At 43.5% G+C, this 19,778-nt stretch overlaps 2 protein-coding genes across 2 annotated transcripts in view; one reads left to right on the forward strand and one right to left on the reverse strand.

The window, feature by feature from the left end:
- The window catches only part of LOC137570321 (snaclec trimecetin subunit beta-like), a 902,833-nt gene that overhangs the window by 461,254 nt on the left and 421,801 nt on the right, over nucleotides 1-19,778 (reverse strand). The window lies entirely within an intron of this gene.
- LOC137570320 (C-type lectin domain family 5 member A-like) overlaps nucleotides 1-19,778 on the forward strand; it is a 106,817-nt gene that overhangs the window by 35,772 nt on the left and 51,267 nt on the right. Inside the window, exons 6-7 of the mRNA XM_068278965.1 lie at nucleotides 9,186-9,242; nucleotides 19,420-19,479. Of these exons, the coding sequence (XP_068135066.1) occupies nucleotides 9,186-9,242; nucleotides 19,420-19,479 (117 nt within the window). The remainder of the gene's footprint in view (nucleotides 1-9,185; nucleotides 9,243-19,419; nucleotides 19,480-19,778) is intronic.

The following is a 19,778-nucleotide window of genomic DNA, read 5'->3' on the forward strand; positions in this document are numbered from 1 at the left end:
ACGATTAAAAATCGGTATCCACTACCGTTAATCGATGATTTATTTACACAGGTTTCCGAGGCTTCTGTCTTCACGAAGTTAGATTTAAGAGGGGCCTACAATTTGATCCGTATCAGGGAAGAAGATGAATGGAAGATGGCATTCAACACTCCCAAGGGGCATTACGAATACTTGGTGATGCCCTTTGGGTTGTGTAACGCTCCTGCAGTTTTCCAGGAGTTTGTGAACGAAATCTTCAGGGAGGTATCGTATATTTGGATGACATCCTAATATTTTCTAAAAATCTCACTGAACATCGTCAACATGTTAAGTATGTGCTGAAAAAACTTAGAGAGAATCAATTATTCGCTAAGTTAGAAAAATGTGTTTTTGAAGTAAAGGAGATTGCCTTTCTGGGATACATTATCTCCACTACAGGGTTGTCCATGGATCCCAAGAAGGTCTCTGCTGTAAGGGAATGGCCACAACCATCTGGGCTTAAAGCACTTCAGAGATTCTTGAGATTTGCAAACTACTACAGAAAGTTTATCAAGGGGTTCTCTTCTGTGGTATCTCCACTTACTAACTTGACTAAGAAGGGGGCTGATGCCTCTCATTGGTCAAAAGAAGCATGTGCAGCATTTTCCTCTCTAAAAGAAGCTTTCTGTTCTTCTCCCATATTACGTCATGTAGATGTTGCTTATCCTTTCATAGTGGAGGTGGATGCCTCGGAGGTTGGAGTGGGAGCAGTGTTGTCTCAACGTTCAGGACTTCAGGACAAACTTCATCCCTGTGCTTTCTTTTCTAGAAAATTCTCCCCTGCCCAGAGAAATTATGATGTTGGGAACAGGGAATTGTTGGCCATTAAGCTTGCTTTTGAGGAATGGCGCCATTGGTTAGAGGGGGCCGAGCATGTAATAACCGTATACACAGATTATAAAAACCTACAGTACATTGAAAAAGCTAAAAGACTCACCCCCAGACAGGCTAGATGGGCTCTCTTTTTCTCCCGTTTTTAATTTTATAATTACGTTTACACCAGGGAGTAAGAACGTTAAAGCAGACGCCCTTTCTCGTTGTTTTGAACCTGAGACTGCTCCATCTCCTTCCCCAGTGAGTATTCTGTCAAAAGAGATCATCCTGGCAGCCACTGAAATTGTTGAGGATCTTGTTAGCCTCTTAAGCCCTTTCCAGTAGGAAGTTCCAGAGGGGAAACCAGAAGGGGTTCTATATGTTCCTTGTCTCTTGCGTCCCAAAGTATTGCAGTTGTTTCATGGACACAAGAATGCTGGACATCCTGGCATTACCAGAACCCAAGAATTATTGTGTAGATCTGTCTGGTGGCTATCGTTACAACCAGATTGCAGGGAATTTGTTAAAACCTGTACCATCTGCGCCAGGAGCAAACCCACCCGACTAGCTCCAGTCGGAACTTTACAGTCTCTGCCCTTCCCTCAGGAGCCATGGACGCACATTTCCATGGACTTTGTGGGAGAACTTCCGGTTTCCAATGGGAAGACTGTCATATGGGTAGTCACTGACAGATTCAGTAAGATGGCCCACTTTGTGGCTTTGAGTGGTTTCCCTACTGCTCAAAAATTAGCAGATCTTTTTATTCAAAACCTCTTTAAATTACCGGTATTCCGGAAAATGTGGTCTTGGACAGAGGGGTCCAGTTTGTCTCCAGGTTCTGGCGGGCCTTCTGTAAGGGGATGGGTATGTCGTTGTCTTTTTCATCAGGTTACCATCCGCAGACCAACGGTCAGACGGAAAGGATCAATCAGTCCTTGGAACAGTTCCTGAGATGTTATGTGGCGGACGCCCAACATCAGTGGGCGGATTTTTTACCATTTGCAGAATTCGCACATAACAATCTCAGGAATGAGTCCTCTGGTTATGCGCCTTTTCAGATAGTCAATGGGAAGTTCCCCAAATTTTCTCCCTTGTCAGTGACGGTCTCTGTTCCCTGTTCTGGAGGAGAGGCAGGAATCTTTTAAGAGGATTTGGGCTAAGGTCGGAGAAAACCTAAAAAAGGCGTTTTGCATATAGAAGAGGCAGGCAGATAAGAGAAGATCTGCGGAGTGGGAGTTTAAACCAGGGGACAAGGTTTGGGTGTCAACTCGGCATATAGCTCTGAGACAGCCGTCTGCGAAAGTGGGGCCCAGGTATATTGGACCATATCCAATTTCTGAAAGGGTTAATCGCGTGTCTTACAGAGTCATTTTACCGCATTCCCTAAAGGTGGGAAAAACCTTTCATGTGTCGCTCTTGAAACCGGCTGTCCAGGTGGTTTCCCTCCCTCCTCACCCCGTCATGGTTGATGGTGAGCCCGAGTGGGAGGTTGAGGAGATTTTGGACTCCAGGCGAGTTCAGGGCTCAGTACAGTACTTGGTGCATTGGAGAGGGTATGGTCCAGAGGAAAGAGCCTGGGTCAAAACAGGCGATTTACATGCAGATAATCTTAGGAGACGGTTTCATGAGCTTCATCCTGACAGGCCAGGTGGGACGTGTCCGGAGTCCATGCCTAGAGGGAGGGGTACTTTAACGAAAAATCTGCAACGCCGGATGGATTGCAGAAAAAAGGTTGCATCCAGTCCGGCAAGCGGACTTTCCAACACGGGATGCGGAAATTTGTCCGCATCCGCTGCGCATAACCTTCCGAGCGCTCGGCGCCAAACTCACCAGCATGCTGACCACCAGGGCTCTGCCATCTTGCCTCTAGGGGGTGCGCGCGCGCGCCAGACACGCCTTTATACTCTTAGAAAGCGTGTCAGCTGACCTAGAGGTCAGCTGCCGTTTTAGCCTGCTCTGATTGGTTGCTGCTTGGGGTGGAGACTTCTCTCCCAGGCAGTATATAAGGAAGTGCCTTGCAGTCACACTTCGTCTGTGTTTGCGATACCCTGTGTCAGCATTCAGACCTAGTCTGCCTTGTATTTGAGATTGTGTTATATATTGGTTTATCGCCAATATATACACATATTATTCTGTCTTGATTTATCGTGTATGATTCTGTGCCTCTCTTGACTACTCCTCTGCTTCCTGATTCTGTACTTCGCCAGCCCGTACCGTTATCGACTATTGGCTTGGTTTCCGACTATTCTCTTGTCTCACGTTTCTGTACTGCTGCCGCCTGATCTGTTGCCGAACCTCATTTTGTCTGACCTTTCTCCCTTCAGTGGAACGTCTCCCACTGTAGGGTTCTATCAGAGGCTTGCCTCTTTGAGACGACCGCCACTAGCAAACCCTTGCTGCTAGAGGCCGAGACTCCTCCACTCCGTCCTTTGGAGGATCTCACACACGGGGTTCCCATTCAGAGGTAACCACACCTCTGAGGAATTACTGTGTGGTGGATTTCTTCACAGACTTGTATTTACGCTGTATATTATTGTTGTCTGCTGTTCCAGTTTGCTGGAGGTTGTATCTCTGTGCCCTATGGAGATACTCGATTGTACCAAGCACCCTCTTGCTTACGATTGTACTGTGTCGCGCTATACTTGCATTATTGGTGATTCTGCAGATCACCACATAATCAGGTATAGCATCTGTATTATTGGTGATACTGCAGATCACCAATAATCAGAATCTGTGCTTGCTGACACTAATTGTTACACTGTAGCAGAAGCGAAGTTGCTGTTGACTTTAAATCTCCCTCCCACCCACAGAGGCGTCCGCCTCCCTCTATCTTCCCCCTGTGTATAATGCTCTGTAATTGCCGCAGGAAACTTACGAGTCCAGCACCGGGTGTCACATACTCTCCTCTTTTGTGTATAAAGAAAGGATAGCATCCGCACTCCAAATATTGGTTTTGGGTATATATACGGTGTGCTAGCTACAGAATCAAGAAAGGGTTACGTGACAAGAAGCAAGAGCGATCCTGCACAAACTGCTGCACCACCAGTTATGAATATAGAAAAGCTTTATTGAACATTCTGTATAAACATCATAAAAACATTGAAAACAGTTGCCATGCACAACAAGACACCACAATACAATCTAATGTGGGCACAGTATCACAAGTGCCTCACCTCCTATGTAACAAATGGACCCTAATGGCTGCCAAAAAGCAATACTCAAAGTGGGTTCATGAAATTGAACCCCCCATTTGGTATGTGAGACCCGGGTCTAAGCCAGTAACTATCAATAAGAAGAATAAACCACCAGTAGGGGATCTCCTATAATAACCGTGAGGAAAACATCAGAAAAAATACTGTGATATAGCAATATGCTCATGAATCATGAGAAATAAAGGATATGAACATATGTGGACAGTGCATATAGGGAATATAGGTACCTGTGTATTAGGGAGTATACATACATAGCCCAGGGTGGTAGAGAGAGGCAGCCATGGAGTAAGGGTGGAGGGAGGCACACAAGACGCTCCACGTGTGGCGTGGTTAAAAAAAGACCACTTCCTCAGGAGCGATGCATTGTGGGAGAGGGTGTGCTTAAGAGCTAAAATCTCGAAGAGGCCAGCCTGCTGATTGGGCGGCTGGTTTGGATGGGCAGGAGGTAATAAGACGTACGCGGAAGTAATACCGCGCACGTGTAGTATACGTCAGTGGGAGGTGCTGTGACGCATGCGGGTCAGAGGCCGCATGCGCATCCATCGATAGATGTGGAACGCACTAGGGCGGAAGTCTCGCCGCATGCGTGCATTGTAATGGAAATAGATGGGAGGTGCGGAAGTCCGTATCCTCTCACTGTTGAAACGCAAACCGGAACTATCCATTCCCCAGTGCGTACGCACCCTGTCCTAGACGATCCTCACTACACTAATAAAGTTTTGAGGGTACAATCAATAATTATTATGTCTCCAATGCCCAAAAACAGATTTTTAAAAAAATAAAAACATTATAACAGGACATGCAAAAAAGCTAATACAATGTATAATATATAATAATACTAGAATTTAGACAAGGATCGTATATACGAAATATAGCAATATTACAAAAAAAACCATCACAAATATATGCAAAGCACTGGAATACTGCATAGAGCACATCGCTGAAAGCACAGCGCGATGAGGGAAAGACGAACACTGTCAAAGAAAATTCATTATAAAGGCAGGCATTACATCAATCATATATGATGGATACAGAACTCCAGTATCCATTAACTCCTTATGTGAGAGGTACCATTCATAGCGTCCATATATCACATAATAGTGTATCCAAATATTTGGCATGAAGACAGAGGAAACATCATGGTTTGAAATGGGAGAAGAGAGGAGTCGAGGAGGAAGGTGATTGGTCAGGTAGTCATTCAACAGGTAGTTCTTCTATTGATGCCATTATGAAGGCGATAATCATTATGTATTGGGATGGCCGTGAGCATGCTTCCTGGGTCTTGGAGGATCTAGATGAAAAACTGTATCAAAATAGCATGTCCACTTTAATGATTTAAGCTCCAAAAGGAGCAGAACACATTGGAGGCAACACAATCGTGTATAATATAGTAAAAAATGACCACCATGTGACAAATATGTTGTTGGTTTTCTTAAGGTCTGTTCAGTCCCTTACCTCGAACCGTTCCAGACCATACCTTATCTAATGAGGTTTGTGCATACATGTATATACATATATGCACGTGCTCACATACGTGAAGTGATATGTGTAAACAAGATAAGTGGCTGTGGTCCACTCACCAAAGTCCACAGCCACTACACCCATGCAAAAGTGAAGAAAATCATCAAAGTGATCTGCGATTACCTCCGCAGAGATTAAAGAAGGGAAATAATATATCATGGTAGTCTGCGCTCACCTCCGCAGAGCCATGTTCTCTTATTGTGTCCAAAAGTGGATAATAAAAGTTATGAAAATTTAAATGTGTCATACCTATATGTGTATATACCGACTGTACCCAACGATAATAATCATTATCCAACACATACTTACCCAAGGACTGCTTTAAAGGAGAATTCCTCATTTAGACCTCTAGGGGCTCTGCTCCCCATCTGGTAAATCCATCTCAATTCTTTTTGTAGCAAACGTTTGGTCACATCACCCCCTCTGGAGCCGATCTTTATACTCTCCAAGGCAACAACGTGCAAACCTGCTGTTTTTCCCTGATGATGGAATAGGAAGTGTGAGGCAACACTTGTGAGTTTTTTATGATTTAGGTGATCCCTATTTGCTAATGAAATATTAGATAAATGTTGTTGCACCCTCTTCCTGAGTTGGTTACTTGTCTGTCCTATATACAGCTTGTTACAGGGGCAGCTCAAAAGATAAATTACGCCACTTGACCTACAGTTGTTATATTGATAGAGATGGAAGGTCTCTGTTCCCTTCTCTTCATGCCAAATATTTGGATACACTATTATGTGATATATGGACGCTATGAATGGTACCTCTCACATAAGGAGTTAATGGATACTGGAGTTCTGTATCCATCATATATGATTGATGTAATGCCTGCCTTTATAATGAATTTTCTTTGACAGTGTTCGTCTTTCCCTCATCGCGCTGTGCTTTCAGCGATGTGCTCTATGCAGTATTCCAGTGCTTTGCATATATTTGTGATGGTTTTTTTTGTAATATTGCTATATTTCGTATATACGATCCTTGTCTAAATTCTAGTATTATTATATATTATACATTGTATTAGCTTTTTTGCATGTCCTGTTATAATGTTTTTATTTTTTAAAAAATCTGTTTTTGGGCATTGGAGACATAATAATTATTGATTGTACCCTCAAAACTTTATTAGTGTAGTGAGGATCGTCTAGGACAGGGTGCGTACGCACTGGGGAATGGATAGTTCCGGTTTGCGTTTCAACAGTGAGAGGATACGGACTTCCGCACCTCCCATCTATTTCCATTACAATGCACGCATGCGGCGAGACTTCCGCCCTAGTGCGTTCCACATCTATCGATGGATGCGCATGCGGCCTCTGACCCGCATGCGTCACAGCACCTCCCACTGACGTATACTACACGTGCGCGGTATTACTTCCGCGTACGTCTTATTACCTCCTGCCCATCCAAACCAGCCGCCCAATCAGCAGGCTGGCCTCTTCGAGATTTTAGCTCTTAAGCACACCCTCTCCCACAATGCATCGCTCCTGAGGAAGTGGTCTTTTTTTAACCACGCCACACGTGGAGCGTCTTGTGTGCCTCCCTCCACCCTTACTCCATGGCTGCCTCTCTCTACCACCCTGGGCTATGTATGTATACTCCCTAATACACAGGTACCTATATTCCCTATATGCACTGTCCACATATGTTCATATCCTTTATTTCTCATGATTCATGAGCATATTGCTATATCACAGTATTTTTTCTGATGTTTTCCTCACGGTTATTATAGGAGATCCCCTACTGGTGGTTTATTCTTCTTATTGATAGTTACTGGCTTAGACCCGGGTCTCACATACCAAATGGGGGGTTCAATTTCATGAACCCACTTTGAGTATTGCTTTTTGGCAGCCATTAGGGTCCATTTGTTACATAGGAGGTGAGGCACTTGTGATACTGTGCCCACATTAGATTGTATTGTGGTGTCTTGTTGTGCATGGCAACTGTTTTCAATGTTTTTATGATGTTTATACAGAATGTTCAATAAAGCTTTTCTATATTCATAACTGGTGGTGCAGCAGTTTGTGCAGGATCGCTCTTGCTTCTTGTCACGTAATACTCTCCTCTTTTGCTTTCCTCTTCCATACTTACGCCGCATCATGTGATTTCCGGAGCCGGAGGTACACAGACTGGCGTGCGTGTATTAGCATACCGCGAACCGCCGGCTCACATGACGCGGCGTGAGTGAGGTAGAGGAGAATATGTGACACCCGGTGCTGGACTTGTAAGTTGACTGCGGCGATTACACTGCAGTATACACAGGGGGAAGATAGAGAGAGAGACGGACGCATCTGTGGGTAGGAGGGAGGGAAGTTTAAATTTCCTGGCAACCACTTCGCTCCTGCTGCGGCCGTACAAGCATTTCATTACATGGGGGTGGATAGAGAGAGGATGACACCCTTTGGGTGATGGTGGGAGGATCACAGTGCTCTGCCACTAGTGCACCGCAGAGAGGTGGAGAGAGAAAGGTGGCCCTGTCATCCTGGCTATAAGTTGTTCAATTTAGGACTGTCGCAAGTATAAGTCGACCCCCCCACTTTTATACCATGAGTCAGTCCTAAATTTCTCGACTTATAGCCGAGTATATACGGTATTTCCTTATGAACAATACCAGTTGCCTGGCAGCCCTGCTGATCTATTTGGCTGCATTAGTATCTGAATCACACCAGAAACAAGCATGCAGCTAATCTTGTCATATCTGACAATAATGCCAGAAACACCTGATCTGCTGCATGCTTGTTTATGGGCTACAACTAAAAGTATTAGAGGCAGAGGATCAGCAGGATAGCCAGGCAACTGGTATTGCTTAAAAGGAAGGAACTAAATATGGCAGCCTTCATATCCCTCTCACCTCGGATTCACTTAAAGGGGAACTGAAGAGGGAGGTATATGCAGGCTGCCATGTTTATTTTCTTTTAAGCAATACCAGTTGCCTGGCAGCCGTGCTGCTCCTCTGCCTCTAATACGTTTTAGCCATAGCCCCTGAACAAGCATGTAGCAGATCAGGTGTTTCTGGCATTATTGTCAGATGTGACAAGATTAGCTGCATGCTTGTTTCTGGTGTTATTCAGACACTACTGCAGAGAAATAGACCAGCAGGGCTGCCAGGCAACTGGTATTGATTAAAAGGAAATAAATATGGCAGCCTCCGTATACCTCTTACTTCAGTTCCCCTTTAAAGCTGTCCTCTTCTCTCTGTTGCCCTTCTGATCACTCCGGACATTGTTCCATTCCAATCGTTCCAATCATCCCGATCAATGAGATGCAAATAACTTCTCCTGATATTCAAATTTCATGTAAATTATATGCAGCTTCAAATTGAACCAATCAGAATAACTTCCTGCCAAGCTTTTATTCATTGTTTCTAGTTTGCACTGCCCCCTTTTTTTGCCATAGTTCCGCCTCTTAATTTCTCCTTTTTTTACCCCCGTTTTTTTCACCTTCTTTTAAACACAAGCACAATTCTCACCCTTCAGACACTTTTTCCAACATCAATCATACGTTGACGTATTTATATGCTTGCTATATTGTGGAGTTTGTACATTTATTTCACAAATCGAGTACATAGTCACATCACTTACTGTCCTCAGAGGAGCTCACAATAATCACTACATGTGTGTATCTCTGCAGCACTGCTGACACCACCACAGAACTCCACCAGGCCTGCAACCACAACCCCTCCACTGGGTGAGTGAATTTGTCCTCCAGGGAATTTACAATCTCTTTCTTGTTGTTGCAATCAATCATGTCACAGATAATCTTAAACAGAATTGTTCCACATTCATGCAGGATTATTTTATGCAAATTAATGCAGCGTGAAAATGGGCCACATGCCACCTTGGCAACATTCTATTGGTCTGTTTTCAAACTGCTTACATTTGCATAATCCTGCAGGAACTCACAATGATTAGCATTCCATTGACCAACCTGATGCTACATACACACTTGCGACTATGGCAGGCATGGGCAAACTTGGCCCTTCAGCTGTTAAGAAACTACAAGTCCCACAATGTATTGCAGGAGTCTGACAGCCAGAGTCATGACTCATAAAGGCAAATGCATTGTGGGACTTGTAGTTCCGTAACAGCTGGAGGGCCGAGTTTGCCCATGCCTGGACTATGGTCATTTGAAACAGCAGCTTAACGATCGGTCTGCCGACAATCGGGGAAAGAACATTACCAAATGATCATTAACCTCCCTGCCGTTATAAAAAAATGCTGCACACGGCAGGGAGGGTGTTTTTTCGCATTATTTTTTTTTTTTTAGCATGTAGCTAGCCTAGCGCTAGCTACATGCTTCCCCCCTCCCTGCGGCGTCCCCCCGAATGCGCCGATCGCCGCCGGTGCATATACCCATCCGGAAATCCCGTTCTGAACGGGATTTCCAGGAGGGCTTCCCCCGTCGCCATGGCGACGGGCGCGATGACGTCACCGACGTCGTGACGTCAGAGGGAGTCCCGAACCACCCCTCGACGCTGCCTGGCACTGATTGGCCAGGCAGCGCACGGGTCTCGGGGGGGGGGGGACACCCTCTGTCGCGGCGGGTTGCGGCGAATCGGCGGGGAGCGGCGGCGATCGTAAGTTACACGCAGCTAGCAAAGTGCTAGCTGCGTGTAACAAAAAAAAAATTATGCAAATCGGCCCAGCAGGGCCTGAGGAATCCTCCGCGGCAGGTTACCCCGAGCTGAGCTCGGGATAACCGGCAGGGAGGTTAAGGAAAAACGACAAAAGAACGATATCAGGAGGATGAAAACATCTGGCCTGACGGATCATATTGGATGACAATCGTTATAAAACTATAGTGTGTACAGTTATCTGCCGAGAACGATCGTTACAAGGGCCAATCAATGCGCCCAGCTTCCGTACTTCCTGTGCAGCGCGGCCTGTAACGATGGTTACATTTTAAATTTCAAACACACTTTGTAAGATAACTATCATATATTCTTATCTATTGTAACACCATGTTTGTTTTTTAAATTTTATATAAATATGTACGCAACATTTCCCTCTGATCGTTCTTTTCTGCGAGAACGATTGTTAATGTGTATGATGATTGCTGTATCCCATTGTTCCAATATTGTGCATCTAGTAACTATCGAGCCTTGCAAACGATCGTTATCGCAAGTGTGTACGTAGCATAAGTCCTAAAAGGCATAAACCATGTAATCTGTATCACCATATAATGCATTTATATAGCACTGACATCTCCTGCAGCACATTACAGAGTACACAGTCATGTCACTAGTTGTCCTCAGAGGAGCTCACAGTCTAATCCTACCATAGTCATAGTGTAATGTCCTACCATATTATTATTATGTATTTATATAGCACTGACATCTCTTGCAGCACTTTACAGAGTACATAGTCACGTCACTGACTGTCCTCAGAGGAGCTCACAATCTAATCCTACCATAGTCATAGTCTAATGTCCTACCATATTATTATTATGTATTTATATAGCACTGACATCTTCTGCAGCACTTTACAGAGTACATAGTCATACATAGTTACATAGTTATTTTGGTTGAAAAAAGACATACGTCCATCGAGTTCAACCAGTACAAAGCACAACTCCAGCCTGCTCCCTCACATATCCCTGTTGATCCAGAGGAAGGCGAAAAAACCCTTACAAGGCATGGTCCAATTAGTCCCAAAAGGGAAAAATTCCTTCCCGACTCCAGATGGCAATCAGATAAAATCCCTGGATCAACATCATTAGGCATTACCTAGTAATTGTAGCCATGGATGTCTTTCAACGCAAGGAAAGCATCTAAGCCCCCTTTAAATGCAGGTATAGAGTTTGCCATAACGACTTCCTATGGCAATGTATTCCACATCTTAATCACTCTCACTGTAAAGAACCCTTTCCTAAATAAATGGCTAAAACGTTTTTGCTCCATGTGCAGATCATGTCCTCTAGTCCTCTAAGAAGGCCTAGGGACAAAAAGCTCATCCGTCAAGCTATTATATTGCCCTCTGATGTATTTATACATGTTAATTAGATCTCCTCTAAGGCGTCTTTTCTCTAGACTAAATAAACCCAGTTTATCTAACCTTTCTTGGTAAGTGAAACCTTCCATCCCACGTACCAATTTTGTTGCTCTTCTCTGCACCTGCTCTAAAACTGCAATATCTTTTTTGTAATGTGGTGCCCAGAACTGAATTCCATATTCCAGATGTGGCCTTACTAGAGAGTTAAACAGGGGCAATATTATGCTAGCATCTCGAGTTTTTATTCCCCTTTTAATGCATCCCAAAATTTTGTTAGCTTAAGCTGCAGCGGCTTGGCATTGAGTACGATTATCTAACTTGTTGTCGATGAGTACTCCTAAGTCCTTCTCCAAGTTTGATATCCCCAACTGTATCCCATTTATTTTGTATGGTGCTAGACCATTTGTACGACCAAAATGCATGACTTTACATTTTTCAACATTGAATTTCATCTGCCATTTATGTGCCCATATAGCCATCCTATCCAGATCCTGTTGCAATATGACACTATCTTCCTGAGAGTTGATGATTCTGCACAATTTTGTATCATCTGCAAAAATAGCAACATTGCTCACTACTGCATCTACTAGCTCATTAATAAATAAATTGAAGAGCACTGGACCCAGTACAGACCCCTGTGGGACCCCACTGCTAACAGTCTCCCATTTTGAGTACGATCCATTGACCACAACTCTTTGTTTTCTGTCCATTAGCCAGTTCCCTATCCATGAACACAGACTCTTCCCCAGTCCTTGTATCCTCAACTTTTGCACCAGACTTCTGTGGGGAACAGTGTCGAAGGCCTTTGCAAAGTCCAAGTATATCACATCTACAGCATTCCCAATATCCATATTAGCGTTCACTACCTCATAAAAGCTGAGCATGTTAGTCAAACAGGACCTGTCTTTAGTAAACCCATGTTGATGCTGAGAAATAAGATTATTTTCTACTATGAAGTCATGTATAGTATCTCTTAGTAACCCCTCAAATAGTTTGCATACAACTGATGTTAAACTTACAGGTCTATAATTTCCTGGATCTGATTTTTTGCCCTTCTTAAATAATGGGAAAACGTGGGCTGTACGCCAATCCACTGGGACTCTGCCAGTTGCAAGAGAGTCACAAAAGATAAGATAAAGGGGTTTAGCTATAACTGAACCTAATTCCCTTAGGACCCGAGGATGCATGCCATCCGGGCCAGGTGCCTTGTCTATTTTTAATTTATTTAGTCTTGCCTTCACTTCTTCCTGCGTTAAGTATTTAATATTACAGTTAGAAGATTGAGACTCTTCTGCCTCTGTAATTTGCAACAGTGATGTTTCCTTTGTGAAGACAGAAGCAAAGAAAGCATTTAATAACTCTGCCTTACCTTGATCATCCACCATTGAGTTCCCACCCTCATCCTTTAGGAGTCCTATACAGTCAACCTTTCTTTTTTTAGAGTTGATGTCATGTCAGTCATGTCACTGACTGTCCTCAGAAGAGCTCACAATCTAATCCTACCATAGTTATAGTCTAATGTCCTACCATATTATTATGTAATTATATAGCACTGACATCTCTTGCAGCACATTACAGAGTACATAGTTATGTCACTGACTGTCCTCAGATACAGTGACCAGATTTTTCTAGGCTCAACCTGGGACGGGAAATGGGCATGTCCATGACATGGTGTGGGCGGAGCGAACTGTAATGTAACTCTGAGGCAATGGACTATAGTTTCCTTCCAAAACACATATCGACAAAATGACCTTAAAGGCAATAAGACAATGTTCCCCAAACACATAAGAAAGCAGTGTTCCCACAATGATGTGCTGAAATGGGAGATTTGCATCATGGATGTCAGTCCATGACATGACTATGTACTCTGTAAAGTGCTGCAGAAGAGATGCCAGTGCTATATAAATACAAAGTAATAAAATTGTATGACATTAAACTATGACTATGGTGGGATTAGATTGTGCATGAAATCTGCAGAAGCTGCTGATGCTACAGTATTAGCATACCATTCAATAATCATGAGCCCCCAAAATGCTAAATGCTGTAACAATAACCCCAAAGTAACAAATGCAGTCTTCTATGACCATCAAATAATAACGGCAGCAACTGTTATCTCTGACAAATGAAATGCAACTATCGTTACTTCTGACACATGAAATGCAACTATCGTTACCTCTGACACATTAAATGCAGCAGAAAACGATTATGCCGACTCTGCAAACGGTAAATCAGGCAAACATTACCTCATGCGGCCACAGAGTCCCACGCCTGGGACACCCAGCGTCCAAAAGTGGGACATAACCTGGGACACATATCAGCCTGGGACAGGGGACCCTGAACCTGGGACTTGTCCCAGGTAAAACAGGACATCAGGTCAGGGTACTTCAGAGGAGTGCACAATCTAATCCTACCATATTCATAGTCTAATGTCCTGCCATATTATTATTATGTATTTATATAGCACTGACATCTTCTGCAGCACATTACAGAGTACATAGTCATGTCACTGACTGTCCTCAGAGGAGATCACAATCTAATCCTGCCATAGTCATAGTCTAATGTCCTACCATATTATTATTATGTACTTATATAGCACTGACATCTTCTGCAGCACATTACAGAGTACATAGTCATGTCACTGACTGTCCTCAGAGGAGCTCACACTCTAATCCTACCATAGTCATAGTCTAATGTCCTACCATATCATTATGTATTTATATAGCACTGACATCTCCTGCAGCACTTTACAGAGTACATAGTCATGTCACTGACTGTCCTTAGAGGAGCTCACAATCTAATCCTACCATAGTCATAGTCTAATGTCCTCCCATATTATTATTATATATTTATATAGCACTGACATCTTCTGCAGCACTTTACAGAGTACATAGTCATGTCACTGGCTGTCCTCAGAGGAGCTCACAATCTAATCCTACCATAGTCATAGTCTTATGTCCTATCATATTATTATTATGTATTTATATAGCACTGGCATCTTCTGCAGCACATTACAGAGTACATAGTCATGTCACTGGCTGTCCTCAGAGGAGCTCACAATCTAACCCTACCATAGTCATAGTCTAATGTCCTACCACATTATTATTATGTATTTATATAGCACTGACATCTTCTGCAGCACATTACAGAGTACACTGTGTCACTGATTGTCCTCAGAGGAGCTCACAATCTAATTCTACCATAGTCATAGTCTAATGTCCTACCATATTATTATTATGTATTTATATAGCACTGACATCTTCTGCAGCACATTACAGAGTACACTGTGTCACTGACTGTCCTCAGAGGAGCTCACAATCTAATTCTACCATAGTCATAGTCTAATGTCCTACCATATTATTATTATGTATTTATATAGCACTGACATCTTCTGCAGCACATTACAGAGTACACTGTGTCACTGACTGTCCTCAGAGGAGCTCACAATCTAATTCTACCATAGTCATAGTCTAATGTCCTATCATATTATTATTATGTATTTATATAGCACTGACATCTTCTGCAGCACTTTACAGAGTACATAGCCATGTCACTGACTGTCCTCAGAGGAGCTCACAATCTAACCCTAGCATAGCCATACTCTAATATCCTACCATATTATCATTATGTACTTATATAGCACTGACATCTCTTGCAGCACATTACAGAGTACATAGTCATGTCACTGGCTGTCCTCAGAGGAGCTCACAATCTAACCCTACCATAGTCATAGTCTAATGTCCTACCACATTATTATTATGTATTTATATAGCACTGACATCTTCTGCAGCACATTACAGAGTACACTGTGTCACTGACTGTCCTCAGAGGAGCTCACAATCTAATCCTACCATAGTCATAGTCTGCTGTCCTACCATATTATAATTATGTATTTATATAGCACTGACATCTTCTGCAGCACATTACAGAGTACATAGTCATGTCACTGACTGTCCTCAGAGGAGCTCACACTCTAATCCCTGCCATAGTCATAGTCTAATGTCCTACCATATTATTATCATGTATTTATATAGCACTGACATCTCCTGCAGCACATTACAGAGTATATAGTCATGTCACTGACTCAGCCCCGTTTCTATGGGCGTGCGATGCGTGCAATCGCCCGGGGCGCTGTATTGTTTCGGCCTGAGGGGGGCGCTGTGGCGGCTGGAGCCGGTATAATAGTAATAACTCACCTTTGTTCAGCAGAATAGCCGATCTCGTCCCACGCTGCTTCAATGTACTTCCTTTCTCGGCATCTGTCTCAGTAACAGCGCCCCCTGTGTTGATGTTCCGCATGTCAACACAGGGGGAGCTGTTTCTGAGACAGATGCCGGGAAAGGAAGTACATTGAAGCAGCGTGGGATGAGATCGGCTATTCTGCTGAAGAAAAAGGTGAGTTATTACTATTATGCCCGCTCCCACCATGCTGCCTGCCCACCTATCTAAGCTATACTGCAGCATCTACCTACCTACCTAATCTATACTGCAGCACCTACCTACCTAACCTATACTGCAGAACCTACCTACCTACCTCATCTATACTGCAGCACCTACCTAATCTATACTGCAGCACCTACCTACCTAATCTATACTGCAGCACCTACCTACCTACCTAATCTATACTGCAGCACCTACCTACCTACCTACCTAATCTATACTGCAGCACCTACCTACTTACCTACCTAATCTATACTGCAGCACCTACCTACCTACCTAATCTATACTGCAGCACCTTCCTACCTACCTAACCTATACTGCAGCACCTACCTACCTAATCTATACTGCAGCACCTACCTACCTAATCTATACTGCAGCACCTACCTACCTACCTATACTGCAGCACCTACCTACCTAATCTATACTGCAGCACCTACCTACCTAATCTATACTGCAGCACCTACCTACCTACCTACCTAATCTATACTGCAGCACCTACCTACTTACCTACCTAATCTATACTGCAGCACCTACCTACCTACCTAATCTATACTGCAGCACCTTCCTACCTACCTAACCTATACTGCAGCACCTTCCTACCTACCTAACCTATACTGCAGCACCTTCCTACCTACCTAACCTATACTGCAGCACCTACCTACCTACCTATACTGCAGCACCTACCTACCTACCTATACTGCAGCACCTACCTACCTACCTAATCTATACTACAGCACCTACCTACCTACCTAATCTATACTGCAGCACTTACCCACCTACCTAATCTATACTGCAGCACCTACCTACCTAACCTATACTGCAGCACCTACCTACCTACCTATACTGCAGCACCTACCTACCTACCTATACTGCAGCACCTACCTCATCTATACTGCAGCACCTACCTACCTAATCTATACTGCAGCACCTACCTACCTAATCTATACCGCAGCACCTACCTACCTAATCTATACTGCAGCACCTACCTACCTAATCTATACTGCAGCACTTACCCACCTACCTAATCTATACTGCAGCACCTACCTACCTAACCTATACTGCAGCACCTACCTACTTACCTATACTGCAGCACCTACCTACCTACCTTATCTATACTGCAGCACCTACCTAATCTATACTGCAGCACCTACCTACCTAATCTATACTGCAGCACCTACCTACCTAACCTATACTGCAGCACCTACCTACTTACCTATACTGCAGCACCTACCTACCTACCTAATCTATACTGCAGCACCTACCTAATCTATACTGCAGCACCTACCTACCTAATCTATACTGCAGCACCTACCTACCTACCTAATCTATACTGCAGCACCTACCTACCTAATCTATACTGAAGCACCTACCTAATCTATACTGCAGCACCTACCTACCTACCTAATCTATACTGCAGCACTTACCCACCTACCTAATCTATACTGCAGCACCTACCTACCTAATCTATACTGCAGCACCTTCCTACCTACCTAATCTATACTGCAGCACCTACCTACCTACCTAATCTATACTGCAGCACCTACCTACCTAACCTATACTGCAGCACCTACCTACCTAACCTATACTGCAGCACCTACCTACCTAATCTATACTGCAGCACCTACCTACCTAATCTATACTGCAGCACCTACCTACCTAATCTATACTGCAGTGCCTACCTACCTAATATATACTGCAGCACCTACCTACCTACCTACTCTATACTGCAGCACCTACCTAACCTACCTAATCTATACTGCAGCACCTATCTACCTAATCTATACTGCAGTACCTACCTACCTAATCTATACTGCAACACCTACCTACCTAATCTATACTGCAGCACCTACCTAACCTACACTGCAGTCACTTACCTACCTAACCTATACTGCAGCACCTACTTACCTAACCTATACTGCAGTCACTTACCTACCTAACCTATACAGCAGTCACTTACCTACCTAACCTATACAGCAGTCACTTACCTACCTAACCTATACTGCAGTCACCTACCTATCTAGGCTATACTGCAGGCACCTACCTTTCTAACCTATACTGGCACCTACCTATCTAAGATATACTGCAGTCACCTTCCTAATAAACTATACTGCAATCACTTACCTTCCTAACCTATACAGCAGTCACTTACTTTCCTAACCTATACTGCAGTCACTTACCTACCTAACCTATACAGCAGGCACCTACTTATCTAAGCTATACTGCAATCACTTACCTACCTAACCTATACTGCAGTCACCTACCTATCTAAGCTATACTGCAATTACTTACCTACCTTACCTATACCGCAGTCACTTACCTACCTAACCTATACTGCAGTCATTTACCTAACCTATACTGGCACCTACCTATCTAAGCTGTACTGCATTCACCTACCTATCTAACCTGTACAGCAGTCACTTACCTACCTAACCTATACTGCAGTCACCTACCTATCTAACCTATACTGGCACCTACCTATCTAACATATACAGCAGTCACTTACCTACCTAACCTATACTGCAGTCACCTACCGATCTAACCTATACTGCAGTCACTTACCTACCTAAACTATACTGCAGTCACCTACCTATATAACTTATACTGCAGTCACCTACATATCTAACCTATACTGCAGTCACTTACCTAACCTATGTAGCAGACACCTACCTATCTAACCTATACTGGGGGCATCTACCTATCTGACCTATACTGCAGGCACCTAGCTAATTAACACATACTGGTGGCACCTACGTAGCTAACCTATACTGTGGGCACCTATACCTGGCTCCACGGTGGGGGGGGGGGGGGCGATTTTTACACCCTCGCCCTGGGTGAAATTTAGCCTAGAAACTGCCCTACACTGACTGTCCTCAGAGGAACTCACACTCTAATCCTACCATAGTCTAATGTCCTACCATATTATTATTATGTATTTATATAGTACTGACCCTTCTGCAGCACATTACAGAGTACATAGTCATGTCACTGACTGTCCTCAGAGGAGCTCACACTCTAATCCTACCATAGTCATAGTCTAATGTCCTACCATATTATTATTATGTATTTATATAGCACTGACATCTTCTGCAGCACTGTACAGAGTACATAGTCATGTCACTGACTGTCCTCAGAGGAGTTTACAATCTAATCCTACCATAGTCATAGTGTAATGTCCTACCATATTATTATTATGTATTTATATAGCACTGACATCTTCTGCAGCACATTACAGAGTACATAGTCATGTCACTGACTGTCCTCAGAGGAGCTCACACTCTAATCCTACCATAGTCATAGTCTAATGTCCTACCATATTATTATTATGTATTTATATAGCACTGACATCTTCTGCAGCACATTACAGAGTATATAGTCATGTCACTGACTGTCCTCAGAGGAGCTTACAATCTAATCACTACATGTGTGTATCTCTGTAGAACCACCACTGACATCAGCAGAGGATTCCACCACTCTTCCAGCCACAAGGTGTCCACTGGGTGAGTTGCCATGAGTCATGTCACAGATTATTTTAAACAAAACTGGTTAATGTAATGCAAATTATTCCACGTAGAGGCAGGAAACGCACTAAGCAAAAACGCGGCGTTGCGAAAAAAGCACATAATGTAAGTCAATGGGCCGCATGTAAAAACGCATATATATGGTGAAAGATCAAAACGCTCAAAACATAGTCTGGTATGGCAGATTTATAGATGACTTGCTTTTGGTGTGGGGGGGTCCTCCCGGCCTCCTCGAGGATTTTCTGGCATATGTCAATTGCAATGACCTGAACCTAAAC

The sequence above is a fragment of the Hyperolius riggenbachi genome, chromosome 4, assembly GCF_040937935.1.
Source record: "Hyperolius riggenbachi isolate aHypRig1 chromosome 4, aHypRig1.pri, whole genome shotgun sequence".
Lineage (NCBI taxonomy): Eukaryota > Metazoa > Chordata > Amphibia > Anura > Hyperoliidae > Hyperolius > Hyperolius riggenbachi.